The 13,900-nt window shown below is 44.9% G+C and overlaps 1 protein-coding gene across 3 annotated transcripts in view; it reads left to right on the forward strand.

Annotated features, from left to right (window-relative positions):
* The window catches only part of LOC143299450 (uncharacterized), a 65,804-nt gene that overhangs the window by 47,408 nt on the left and 4,496 nt on the right, over positions 1-13,900 (forward strand). For all 3 annotated transcript variants that reach the window (XM_076612657.1, XM_076612659.1, XM_076612658.1), the window contains 7 exons: positions 1,187-1,368; positions 2,620-2,737; positions 3,926-4,113; positions 4,582-4,740; positions 7,824-8,039; positions 9,267-9,389; positions 11,402-11,581. In XM_076612657.1, the coding sequence (XP_076468772.1) occupies positions 1,187-1,368; positions 2,620-2,737; positions 3,926-4,113; positions 4,582-4,740; positions 7,824-8,039; positions 9,267-9,389; positions 11,402-11,581 (1,166 nt within the window). The remainder of the gene's footprint in view (positions 1-1,186; positions 1,369-2,619; positions 2,738-3,925; positions 4,114-4,581; positions 4,741-7,823; positions 8,040-9,266; positions 9,390-11,401; positions 11,582-13,900) is intronic.

Raw genomic sequence — 13,900 nt, forward strand, 5'->3', positions numbered from 1 at the left:
CACACCTCTCCATTTCTTTACCCCTCTCTTTTAACCCCTCCCCTGGCAAGCTCTGGTCCGTCCTTCACACCTCTCCATTTCTTTACCTCTCTTTTAACCCCTCCCCTGGCAAGCTCTGGTCAGTCCTTCACACCTCTCCATTTCTTTACCTCTCTTTTAACCCCTCCCCTGGCAAGCTCCTGTCCGTCCTTCACACCTCTCCATTTCTTTACCTCTCTTTTAACCCCTCCCCTGGCAAGCTCTGGCCTGTCCTTCACACCTCTCCATTTCTTGACCTCTCTTTTAACCCCTTGCCTGCCCTGCCGGGGGGTCTTTCAGTATAAATAGCACCCCCCGACCCTCTGGAAATTCTATGCCAGAAATTCCATCTTTTTTTTTTTTCTTGCTCTCTTTTGTTTCTGCCTTTGTTTCTGCTTTGATTATTGTCTGCCTTTTCTGCCTTCCCATTTCCATTCCCCTTTCTCTTTCCCAGTAAGTCTCAGCACTTCTTTCCCCCTCAGTCTGTGATGTACTCTTTGTGCTGTTTTGCTGTAGCAATTAGGAACCGATATTGTAAACAGTGGGGGTGGGCACAAGCCAGGATGATAAATGAAGTGGATAGGTTGATGTCCTCAGCACAGCCTAGTCTTATTTGACCTTGAAGAGCTTCATGGTTAAGATGATACGGTATTGTGTTATATATGTATGCTGAGCATGGTAAAGTGTATAATGATTTTTTTGCGTGCATGAGCATTAAGTCAGTGTTTGAATGTTTTGGTTGGACATGGGTGCAGGGCTATGCATGTAAGTTCTACATTGTAGTGTTTAAAATATATTTTAAATGTCACGCTTTTACATTGTACAGCATAACTGAACAACGTTTTACGAGGAAAGGTGCTTTATGAACGAAATTATTAGTATTACATTGCCCTGTCCAGTCAGCTGGACTAATATGAGCAGCAGTATCAAATGCCTGCCCCTTAACAAATGCCTACCCCTTATCAAATGCCTGCCCCTTAACAAATGCCTACCCCTTATCAAATGCCTGCCCCTTAACAAATGCCTACCCCTTATCAAATGCCTACCCCTTATCAAATGCCTGCCCCTTATCAAATGCCTGCCCCTTATCAAATGCCTGCCCCTTATCAAATGCCTGCCCCTAACACCTTTCTTGCACCCCCTCAACACCTCCCACTCCTTCTCACAGACGTGCGTGTGCTGTACAACTCTGACCTGAGCTTCGGCCAGCGGCTGTACGGCCCCCTGGACGTGGACCTGTGCCGGGTGAAGCTGCACGAGCCCCTGGAGCTGGTGGTGCGGCAGTCCCTGCTGTACGTCAGGGACATGGTGCCCCGGCCCTGCTTCCTGGCCCTCATCAGGCTGGAGGAGGTCAGAGTCTGATGGAGGGAATGGGAGGGGTGTCCATTTTCCTTGTTCTTTTTTTTTTCTTTCTTTTTTTTTCTATCCCATCATCTGCACCGTTTCAATGGCATTACTCCCATGCCGCTCATTCAGAGTCCCTCGTCACATGGCCACACCCAGGCTCGTCTGTCGCAGTTCCAGCATCGGCAGTCCACAGGGAACCATCGATGTTAGCTCGCCATGAGGCCACACACCAGAGGAGACCCTGCACTGCTGCTGAGTTACTTCGGTGGTGTTCAGTGGCGCCTGTTCTGATTTAACGTACTTAGGACACCACCTACTAAGCCCCCCTGCTGACGACAGTAATGGCTTAGTCAGGGGGTGTCCATTTTCTGATGCTGTCTTGATGATAGTAGTGGTGATAGTGCAGAGCACTGGAAGTTTTTCTCTGTGTGTGGGAGGATGGTGCCCTTTTCTGGTGTTGTCATAATGATGATTGTCATGGTAATCCAGACTGACGCTCACACCTTACAGGCAGGGAGCTTGTGGCATTTACAACAACAAAAAAAGTGATACATACATACATACATTGAATATGCAAATATGGTTTGTCAGTTTGTGGGATATGGGGTTTAGTTTTTTTATGACTGGTTTGGTGTCACTTTTCTGTTTGCTGTGTTACTGTTCTGTATGCCATCATGTTTCACACGTGCAGTGAATATGCATGCATGTGTTTGTCACTATGTGTGTGTGTGTGTGTGTGTGTTTTCTTCAGTTTAACGTCTATTCACTATAAGTGTTTTTAGATGGAAAGGAGTAAAGTAGTGTATAAAGGAAAGGGAATGCATGTGAATATTAGTGTAAAAAAAAGTGTTCATGTTATGTATTAGAGGAAAAGTATATTATAAGAAAAAGTCTAAAGAGATTGTGGTGTGTATTGAATGAGGTGTCATGGGAAGGAGAATATGTATATGCACATCAACAAGTATTAACCTACAACAATGTAAATATTAAATAACAGTATTGATTATAATACATCAAAGGAGGATACCAACTGGAATGGAGTTTAAAATTTCTGAAAACATTCTAAGCAATGAATAATCATTCAAAATCTTTTCAGTGGCTAATGAAATATTGGAAGAAAAGTCATCACCTACATCTTTTGGAATTAACTGTCTTATGCTCGGACAATGAATGAATAGATGGCTTACAGTGTGTGTGTGTGTGTGTGTGTGTGTGTGTGTGTGTGTGGATGTGTGTGTACCTTTCTGAGTGCAGATGACCAGGATGCACCTGATGAAGGACTTGGTGAAAAACGACATGTTCCCCACATCAGACATGGTGGTGTCCATGAGCAAGGAGTTTGGTGTGCCCTTCACTGCTGAGGACTTTGAAGGTACTGCCCAGTCACTGACTGGAATCAGTGCTTGCTATACTACATCCACAACAACAAAGAAAAAGCCCTGGACGTTTACCAGCATGTTACAAAGCATGGGCAATGTTTGTAAACAGAAGAAAGCAAGCCAAAGGTTTTGTTGTTGTTGTTAATGGTGTATGTGCCTGTTCTTTATTTTTCTTATTATCTTAGTTATTGTTGTTGTTGTTTTTGTCGTTGAATACATCCCGTTCTGTCAGCCATGAAGTTTCAGTTTCAGAGTTTGTTTATTCCCGTTAACTCTTTTGAGTCATAGAGAAACAAGGAAACATGACACTAACAGGATGACGGCCACAGAGGAAGAGCGAGGATAATTTAAAAAGAAGAAACAAAAGGGGGGATAATACAATGGGGGAAAAATAAAATGATATAAAAGGCCAAATGTAATCATCAGTCTGGTACAATCCAATAGGTAAATGGACAAATGCACAGATCACAACTTAGATTTACAATACGACTCTGTATCTGACTAGTTGAGCCTGAACTGGGAACTGGGGGGTTAGTTGGAGCATAGCATTAATGACATGGTGTAACAAAATAAAAGACACAAAGGAAGAGTAAGCACAATTGAAGGGATGCAATCCATCCTCAGACATTCTGGAGAGCGTGGATCATCAGTGTGAGTTGTTTCCCTTCAACAGCCTCCTGTTGGAGAGAGTGATGCCAGCAGGATGTGTCAGATACCCCCTGCTGGAACAAAATGCTGTGTGAAACAGTGAAGACATGCTGTATGTTCTGTGGCAGGAAAAGGGTTCATGAAAATGATAGGAGAAGACAGTGTGTACCTAAGGACAAAGCAAACAGTGTATCACAATTACTGAGAGGACATCCTACAACTTCATCAGTAATGCCACAATTTCTCTGGGTACATCTTTATGGGGGGTTTTTTTGGTGTTTTTTTTTTTAAAGCTTTGAAAATACACTGCTACTGGGTTTTTTTCTTGTTTTTTTTTCTCGTAAAGAATTATAGTTTGTTTGAATGGAAGTGTGCAGATTTTCTTTCTTTTTTTTTTTTTGCTGTGAAGAATTATTATCAGTTTGAATGGAAGTGTGGGGCAAATATCATTGTTTTGATTTCATGTGAACAAAAAAAAAAATTAAAGAAGTTGAATGCAGGTGTGGGAGCATTGTTGACCTTGTGCTGTGCAGAGCTGCGTCCGGAGTGGGAGAAGTCGCCGGAGCCGGTGCGAGTGGAGACGGTGACAGAGACCCCTGGTGTCATGACGCAGACGGGCAGAGAGTGGACCCCCATCGACAACTTCAACAAGGCCTTTGTGGACAAGATGGCCCAGCGCAAAGAGAAGGGACCTGTGCACGACTTCATCAGTGAGAACAAGGTGAGGTCTGCACACTGACTGTCACTTCTGTCCCTTTTGAGTCATTTCTTCTATGTTTTTTTTTTGTCTTTTCTCAAATGCCCTGTCTACTGTGTATATTTGACGAGAAATTTAGGGAGTGTTATCTGCGGCTAAATGAAACAAATAACAAACTTGGGCAAATAAGTGTGATGCTGAAGAGCAAAGAAGCTAAAAACGTATGTTTAGTTTAGTAGAATGTTTAGCATGTTTTGTATCTTGGATGGAGGACCAGACAGAGCAGCCTTGGTGAAGTATAAGTTCTGTTTGAAGTTACACTGAAACTGAAAGTTTGACTTTGAACACCGCCTTCCCCTCCCCTGCCCCCCACTTTACTGCCTCCACCCCCTAACCCTCTGACCCCTATGATGATTTAGGTGTGGTGTGTGTGCTGGCCTGTGAGGAGTGTTCCAAGATAAGTTGACAAGCACCCCGTGTCCACCCACACAGGAGGTGGTGAAGCGGACCAGTGACGTTAACGTGCTGCTGAAGGAGAAGACGCGGGTGCCGGAGGTGCAGGCGGACGTGAGCACGGCCCACAACTACAGCACCCAGGCCCTCAACTCCACGGAGCTGGCCAACCAGGCCCTCAGGACCGTGCTTCAGGAGGTCAGTGGACTCCCCACACACACACCCCTTCACCCTCACCATCTGTTCTTTTGAATAGGTCTACATCTACTTGTGCAGAAAAGCAGTCCATTTAACCCTTGAAGTGCCCTGGAAGAAGTGACGGTGGTGACACCAGGTGATGTTTTCTATGTAGGGTGCAGTCACAGTGTTAGAGATGATGGTGACACCAGGTGATGCAGGGTGCAGTCACAGTGTTAGAGATGATGGTGACACCAGGTGATGTTTTCTATGTAGGGTGCAGTCACAGTGTTAGAGATGATGGTGACACCAGGTGATGTTTTCTATGTAGGGTGCAGTCAGTGTTAGAGATGATGGTGACACCAGGTGATGCAGGGTGCAGTCACAGTGTTAGAGATGATGGTGACACCAGGTGATGTAGGGTGCAGTCACAGTGTTAGAGATGATGGTGACACCAGGTGATGCAGCATGCAGTCACAGTGTTAGAGATGATGGTGACACCAGGTGACGTTTTCCAGGTAGGGTGCAGTCAGTGTTAGAGATGATGGTGACACCAGGTGATGCAGGGTGCAGTTAGTGTTAGAGATGATGGTGACACCAGGTGATGCAGGGTGCAGTCAGTGTTAGAGATGATGGTGACACCAGGTGATGCAGGGTGCAGTCAGTGTTAGAGATGATGGTGACACCAGGTGATGTAGGGTGCAGTCAGTGTTAGAGATGATGGTGACACCAGGTGATGCAGGGTGCAGTCAGTGTTAGAGATGATGGTGACACCAGGTGATGCAGGGTGCAGTCAGTGTTAGAGATGATGGTGACACCAGGTGATGTAGGGTGCAGTCAGTGTTAGAGATGATGGTGACACCAGGTGATGCAGGGTGCACTCACAGTGTTAGAGATGATGGTGACACCAGGTGATGTAGGGTGCAGTCACAGTGTTAGAGATGATGGTGACACCAGGTGATGCAGCGTGCACTCACAGTGTTAGAGATGATGGTGACACCAGAGGATGCAGCGTGCACTCACAGTGTTAGAGATGATGGTGACACCAGGTGATGCAGCATGCAGTCACAGTGTTAGAGATGATGGTGACACCAGGTGATGTTTTCCAGGTAGGGTGCAGTCAGTGTTAGAGATGATGGTGACACCAGGTGATGCAAGGTGCAGTCACAGTGTTAGAGATGATGGTGACACCAGGTGATGCAGGGTGCAGTCAGTGTTAGAGATGATGGTGACACCAGGTGATGTAGGGTGCAGTCACAGTGTTAGAGATGATGGTGACACCAGGTGATGTAGGGTGCAGTCAGTGTTAGAGATGATGGTGACACCAGGTGATGTAGGGTGCAGTCAGTGTTAGAGATGATGGTGACACCAGGTGATGTAGGGTGCAGTCACAGTGTTAGAGATGATGGTGACACCAGGTGATGCAAGGTGCAGTCACAGTGTTAGAGATGATGGTGACACCAGGTGATGCAGGGTGCAGTCACAGTGTTAGAGATGATGGTGACACCAGGTGATGCAGGGTGCAGTCACAGTGTTAGAGATGATGGTGACACCAGGTGATGCAGGGTGCAGTCACAGTGTTAGAGATGATGGTGACACCAGGTGATGCAGGGTGCAGTCACAGTGTTAGAGATGATGGTGACACCAGGTGATGCAGCGTGCAGTCACAGTGTTAGAGATGATGGTGACACCAGGTGATGCAGGGTGCAGTCACAGTGTTAGAGATGATGGTGACACCAGGTGATGCAGCGTGCACTCACAGTGTTAGAGATGATGGTGACACCAGGTGATGCAGGGTGCAGTCACAGTGTTAGAGATGATGGTGACACCAGGTGATGCAGGGTGCAGTCATAGTGTTAGAGATGATGGTGACACCAGGTGATGTTTTCCAGGTAGGGTGCAGTCAGTGTTAGAGATGATGGTGACACCAGGTGATGCAGCGTGCAGTCACAGTGTTAGAGATGATGGTGACACCAGGTGATGCAGCGTGCAGTCACAGTGTTAGAGATGATGGTGACACCAGGTGATGCAGGGTGCAGTCACAGTGTTAGAGATGATGGTGACACCAGGTGATGCAGCGTGCAGTCACAGTGTTAGAGATGATGGTGACACCAGGTGATGCAGGGTGCAGTCACAGTGTTAGAGATGATGTTGACACCAGGTGATGTTTTCCATGTAGGGTGCAGTCACAGTGTTAGAGATGATGGTGACACCAGGTGATGCAGGGTGCAGTCACAGTGTTAGAGATGATGGTGACACCAGGTGATGTAGGGTGCAGTCAGTGTTAGAGATGATGGTGACACCAGGTGATGCAGCGTGCAGTCACAGTGTTAGAGATGATGGTGACACCAGGTGATGCAGCGTGCAGTCACAGTGTTAGAGATGATGGTGACACCAGGTGATGCAGGGTGCAGTCACAGTGTTAGAGATGATGGTGACACCAGGTGATGCAGCGTGCAGTCACAGTGTTAGAGATGATGGTGACACCAGGTGATGTAGGGTGCAGTCACAGTGTTAGAGATGATGGTGACACCAGGTGATGTTTTCCATGCAGGGTGCAGTCACAGTGTTAGAGATGATGGTGACACCAGGTGATGCAGCGTGCAGTCACAGTGTTAGAGATGATGGTGACACCAGGTGATGTAGGGTGCAGTCACAGTGTTAGAGATGATGGTGACACCAGGTGATGTTTTCTATGTAGGGTGCAGTCACAGTGTTAGAGATGATGGTGACACCAGGTGATGCAGCATGCAGTCACAGTGTTAGAGATGATGGTGACACCAGGTGATGCAGCGTGCAGTCACAGTGTTAGAGATGATGGTGACACCAGGTGATGCAGGGTGCAGTCACAGTGTTAGAGATGATGGTGACACCAGGTGATGCAGGGTGCAGTCACAGTGTTAGAGATGATGGTGACACCAGGTGATGCAGGGTGCAGTCATAGTGTTAGAGATTATGGTGACACCAGGTGATGTTTTCCATGCAGGGTGCAGTCACAGTGTTAGAGATGATGGTGACACCAGGTGATGCAGGGTGCAGTCACAGTGTCAGGGATGACGGCAAGAGATGATGGTGTGTGTGTGTGTGTGTGTGTGTGTGTGCAGCAAGAGGACACTCGCTTCACTCGCAGCCAGGACTTCCAGCACTCTGGAACGGTGGTGCCAGTGGACGTGGATGACCTGGCCAAGGAGGAGGTGCGTCGATCCAAGGAGCTGTGGAGAACCCCCACTGGGTGGATCTACCCTGGCCGCCGCTCCATGATCGAGAGCAACGTCCACCCCAAGAGGCCCAGCACTGCCCGCGTGGACGAACTGAAGGAGGTGAGGGGACCGCGGGGCCACCCTTCCTCTCTGTGCACTGGGCTGTCACTGACTCCTGCAGCAACGTCAGGCTGAAAATATTTGTTGGGGGCAGGGGGCAGGGGGGTCTGTTTTTTTTTTCTTTCTTCTTCTTTCTCTGCCCCTCACTCCTTTTCTTCCTGTCTCTCTCCCCCACTCTCTTCCTCTCTCTCTCCCACCTCTCTCTCTCCCCCCTGCTCTCTCTCTCTCCTCTCTTTCTCTCCCTCCGTATATATTATCTATCTTCCAGTCAGTGGTGACATGCAAGTTAGAAAGATGCTGTTTTGTGGTGACACGTTCTTTGGTGACATGCAAGTTAGAAAGATGCTGTTCTGTGGTGACATGCAAGTTAGAAAGATGCTGTTCTTTGGTGACATGCAAGTTAGAAAGATCTGTTCTGTGGTGACATGCAAGTTAGAAAGATGCTGTTCTTTGGTGACATGCAAGTTAGAAAGATGCTGTTCTGTGGTGACATGCAAGTTAGAAAGATGCTGTTCTTTGGTGACATGCAAGTTAGAAAGATGCTGTTCTGTGGTGACATGCAAGTTAGAAAGATGCTGTTTTGTGGTGACACGTTCTTTGGTGACATACAAGTTAGAAAGATCTGTTCTTTGGTGACATGCAAGTTAGAAAGATGCTGTTCTGTGGTGACATACAAGTTAGAAAGATGCTGTTCTGTGGTGACATGCAAGTTAGAAAGATGCTGTTCTGTGGTGACATGCAAGTTAGAAAGATGCTGTTCTGTGGTGACACGCAAGTTAGAAAGGTCTGTGGTGACATGCAAGTTAGAAAGATGCTGTTCTGTGGTGACATGCAAGTTAGAAAGATGCTGTTCTGTGGTGACATGCAAGTTAGAGAGATGCTGTTCTGTGGTGACATGCAAGTTAGAAAGATCTGTTCTGTGGTGACATGCAAGTTAGAAAGATGCTGTTCTTTGGTGACATGCAAGTTAGAAAGATGCTGTTCTTTGGTGACATGCAAGTTAGAAAGATGCTGTTCTTTGGTGACATGCAAGTTAGAAAAATGCTGTTCTTTGGTGACATGCAAGTTAGAAAGATGCTGTTCTGTGGTGACATGCAAGTTAGAAAGATGCTGTTCTTTGGTGACATGCAAGTTAGAAAGATGCTGTTCTTTGGTGACATGCAAGTTAGAAAGATCTGTTCTGTGGTGACATGCAAGTTAGAAAGATGCTGTTGTGTGGTGACACAGAGATGGCTGGAGAACCTCCTGCATGTCAGTGAGCTGCAACCCACTCTGGATCGGGAACGGTTCCCATGGGACTATCGACAACTAGACCTGAACCTGTACTCTAAACCCTCACCACTGTTTAAGGTGAGCCATACTTTATGTAGCGTCTTTTGTTGTTGTGTTTTTTTTTTTTTTTCTCTCTCTCAGGGACTTAGGTTGCAGTGAGATGTCGACTGACTACCCAGTGAGAGACAGACGGTAGTTTGTGCTTCTGTAGACTGCCACAGGATGGGTTTTACTGGGTACCAGTGGGTAGCAAAATGAATGGGAATGTTTGCAGAAAGATTTGTATCGATTTCCATCGCGCCTTAATTTTAGCCCGATATCCCAATCGAACCATATAATTATGTGACCTGGTTCGAGACAAAATTTGACAAAAAACAAGAACGCCATAGAATCGATAGACAGGCAGAAAATACGAAAAAAACGTAGCCGTATGGAGAGCACAGGAACAGGAGTCATAATGGCTGCCGGAAAAAGAGGGCGCTAGCCAGCGGGACAAAGGGGAGGTTACCTACTTCCGGGAGGTTATCAGCCGTAGTTTCATTTTCTCCGCATAGGCGGATAGTAGTTTGCACAGGCAGGAATGTCAGACCCCTGCCGGAGTCTGCACTAGTTGGGTCACGGTAAGTATGTTATTTAAACGTAATTTTAGATAGAAAATTTCCTTTTAACTTCTAACAAAAAAGCTGTGAACTTTTTTCTCTCGGTTGAATAACTGTACATGGATACGGGAAAAAAACACACATAGCTCTTCACCGTGATAGCTTTTGGGAGAGCAGTATGACTTTTCACAGAAACAAATCTGTCGTAACAATAAAGTGAAAAGTAGCAGTTAGGATTCAGCCCACAACTTGTATGATGCAGTGAAGACAAACACAGTGAAGACACCAAAAACAAAAACGAATAAAATCAGTGCGACACTACACAGCACAATGAAAACATCATAACACAAAAAAAACAATACAGTATAGAACACTGCATGACATAGTGAAAACATAACACATGGACAATACACTTAATAGAGTATTGCATGACCTAGTGAAAACATCATGACACATTGACAACACATTTAATAAAACACTGCATGACCTAGTGAAAACATCATGACACACAGACAACACAATGAATAGAACACTGCATGACCTAGTGAAAACATCATGACACAGACAACTCAGTGAATAGAACACTGCATGACCTAGTGAAAACATCACGACACATAGACAACACAGTTAATAGAACACTGCATGACCTAGTGAAAACATCATGACACATAGACAACACAGTTAATAGAACACTGCATGACCTAGTGAAAACATCATGACACATGGACAACACAGTTAATAGAACACTGCATGACCTAGTGAAAACATCATGACACATGGACAACACAGTTAATAGAACACTGCATGACCTAGTGAAAACATTATGACACATAGACAACACAGTTAATAGAACACTGCATGACCTAGTGAAAACATTATGACACATAGACAACACAGTTAATAGAACACTGCATGACCTAGTGAAAACATCATGACACATAGACAGCACAGTGAATAGAACACTGCATGACCTAGTGAAAACATCATGACACATGGACAACACAGTTAATAGAACACTGCATGACCTAGTGAAAACAACATGAGGCGTAGACAACACAGTGAATAGAACACTGCATGACCTAGTGAAAACATTATGACACATGGACAACACAGTGAATAGAACACTGCATGACCTAGTGAAAACATCATGACACATAGACAACACAGTGAATAGAACACTGCATGACCTAGTGAAAACATCATGACACATAGACAACACAGTGAATAGAACACTGCATGACCTAGCGAAAACATCATGACACATAGACAACACAGTGAATAGAACACTGCATGACCTAGTGGAAAAACATCATGACACATAGACAACACAGTGAATAGAACACTGCATGACCTAGTGAAAACATCATGACACAATAAAAACAAGACAAGTTACTGCAACACCGCACAACACAGTAAAACCATCACAACACATCAGCACCACACAACACAGCACAACAACACCAACACCAAATATGGATGGCGCCCATGCAGGAGGAGCCACTGTCCATCCACCTGCCGGGGGTGCAGCGAGCAGCGGAGAAGGCGGAGGCCCAGCAGAAGGAAGCGGCCGAGTGGCAGTCCCGCCTCGTGGTCAAGGACCCCGACGTCCACGTCCACCGCGTCCTGCCCAACACAGAGATGACCGACGCCGGCTTCTACTCCAGCAACCAGGTGGGTGTGGCCTCGCAGCTCCTCCTGTCCCTGTGTGTGCAGTCAGTGTCGTCCTTGTCTTTTACTGTGTCTGTAGCATACAGCGTCAAGAAAGCTCTGTGTGTGTGTGTGTGTGTGTGTGGCAGGAAAGCAGGTAGTAATGTCTGTCGTAGCTTTTTTTTTTTTTTTTTTTTTTTTTTTTTAATGAGTGTTCACTTTTTGCCTTTGATATTTTCTGTGGATGTGGGTATCATTAATTTTTGTCAATTTTCCACGGCTCGAAATGCAGCAGTGAACACAGACACACTCATGAACACGCACAGACTTTCAAAAATGTGCACACATTCACACAATTGCATACTTCTTTTTTTTTTTCTTTTCAGGATTGATAGAACCAGAGTTGCTGCAACTGGTTTTGATTTTTTTGATTTTTTTTTATCATATTACCCATACCATTTGAACAGTGTAGTTGTCACTACTAAGGAGGTGTAGTAGACAGATTGTTATTGAGGGCTGTAGTGTGATACAAAGTTTCAGTTTACTTACTAAGGAATGTGACATTTTAGGCAAAAATTGTGAAAAAGCATGGATTGTAATTTAACATGAGGGTTTAGTGTACTGAGAAATGTCGCATTTCCAACAAAATTGCGAACAACACTTGCATTTGAAGGTGAATTCAGAGGGTGTCATTTCCATGCAAGAACCATATTTCTCCTGCAAAGTATATTGAAGATACATTAACAAAAACAGGAGACTTGAAATGAGGCGATGGAGATGATAGCAGTCACATCAAGACTGACATTAGCCAGTTCTTTGTGGTATTGACTGATGGTTATATCAAGACTGACATTAGCCAGTTCTTTGTGGTATTGACTGATGGTTATATCAAGACTGACATTAGCCAGTTCTTTGTGGTATTGACTGATGGTTATATCAAGACTGACATTAGCCAGTTCTTTGTGGTATTGACTGATGGTTATATCAAGACTGACATTAGCCAGTTCTTTGAGGTGCTGATGTGTGATGGTGACATCAAGACTGACATTAGCCAGTTCTTTGAGGTTCTGATGTGTGATGGTGACATTAAGACTGACATTAGCAAGTCCTTTGAGGCGCTGATGTGTGATGGTGACATTAACCCTTTCGCTGCCAGGAAAATAAGATTTAAGTGAAATCTATTTGCCAGTGTTTTTTCACAAAAAACGGGTATAAATTTTCAAAAAATTCTGTGCTCTTTGTTATTGGAGAAAGACCCATAAAAGTATACATTTTCTGAAAGGGAAATGAATAAAGAATACAAAACACATGTTGTTTTCCCATTTTATATATTTTTTAGTGACATGCTGTTGTTTTGAAATCAGTGTTTTGTTCTTTGTCACATTTTCAACTTGTTCATTACAAACATTAGTCAGGTAATTTGCACAAAAACATCATATTTTCTGGACAAATGGATATCTGCAAACACAAAATCATACTAGAACAACCACAATATATATATATATATATTTTTAAGAGATAGATACACAATACATTGTGACTTCTCCAAGTGATACGATGGATGTGAGGCCACGCCCCCTCAGTCTACACCCCCTTCCTCCTCACCCCTCTCACACGGTCACTTGATTCAGTTTTCATCCGACCGCGTTGGCTGCGTGCCAAGAATATCGCTCTGCTGCTAATTCGGTCATCTGTCGTCTGCTAACATCTGTACAGACGGCATCACTCACTGACAGTCGCATCTTGACCACTCTCTTGATTACTCCCTTTATTTTCTATCAGATCGTCCTATAAATGTTCATCACTATCTTCTTCGAATTTACGCTTCAATTCCTTCTGAGCATCAGCTAAAGAAAGAAATCTTGGTTGATTTAGTTCGTCACGATCGCATGTCTTGAGCACGGCGTCAGTCCGACATTTTGTTGAGCGAGCGAGGAGAGAAGTCAGGCAAACACTTGGACAGTGACCCAACCAAAACGTTCAAATAAAGGACTGCTTCATGATGTAGATGGGGTTTCTAGCTATGAATAGAATCTAGAGAGATTCCCCAGGCTAAAGCTACCACTATTTTTGCCAATGAAGTGAATGCAAACCAGGGAAAAGTCAGAATATTTCGATGACGAGTTATCTCGTCATGCAGGCAGCCTAGGGGTTAAGACTGACATTAGCAAGTCCTTTGAGGCGCTGATGTGTGATGGTGACATTAAGACTGACATTAGCAAGTCCTTTGAGGCGCTGATGTGTGATGGTGACATTAAGACTGACATTAGCAAGTCCTTTGAGGCGCTGATGTGTGATGGTGACATTAAGACTGACATTAGCAAGTCCTTTGAGGCGCTGATG

The sequence above is a fragment of the Babylonia areolata genome, chromosome 25 (assembly GCF_041734735.1).
Source record: "Babylonia areolata isolate BAREFJ2019XMU chromosome 25, ASM4173473v1, whole genome shotgun sequence".
In the NCBI taxonomy this organism is placed as follows: Eukaryota; Metazoa; Mollusca; class Gastropoda; order Neogastropoda; family Buccinidae; genus Babylonia; species Babylonia areolata.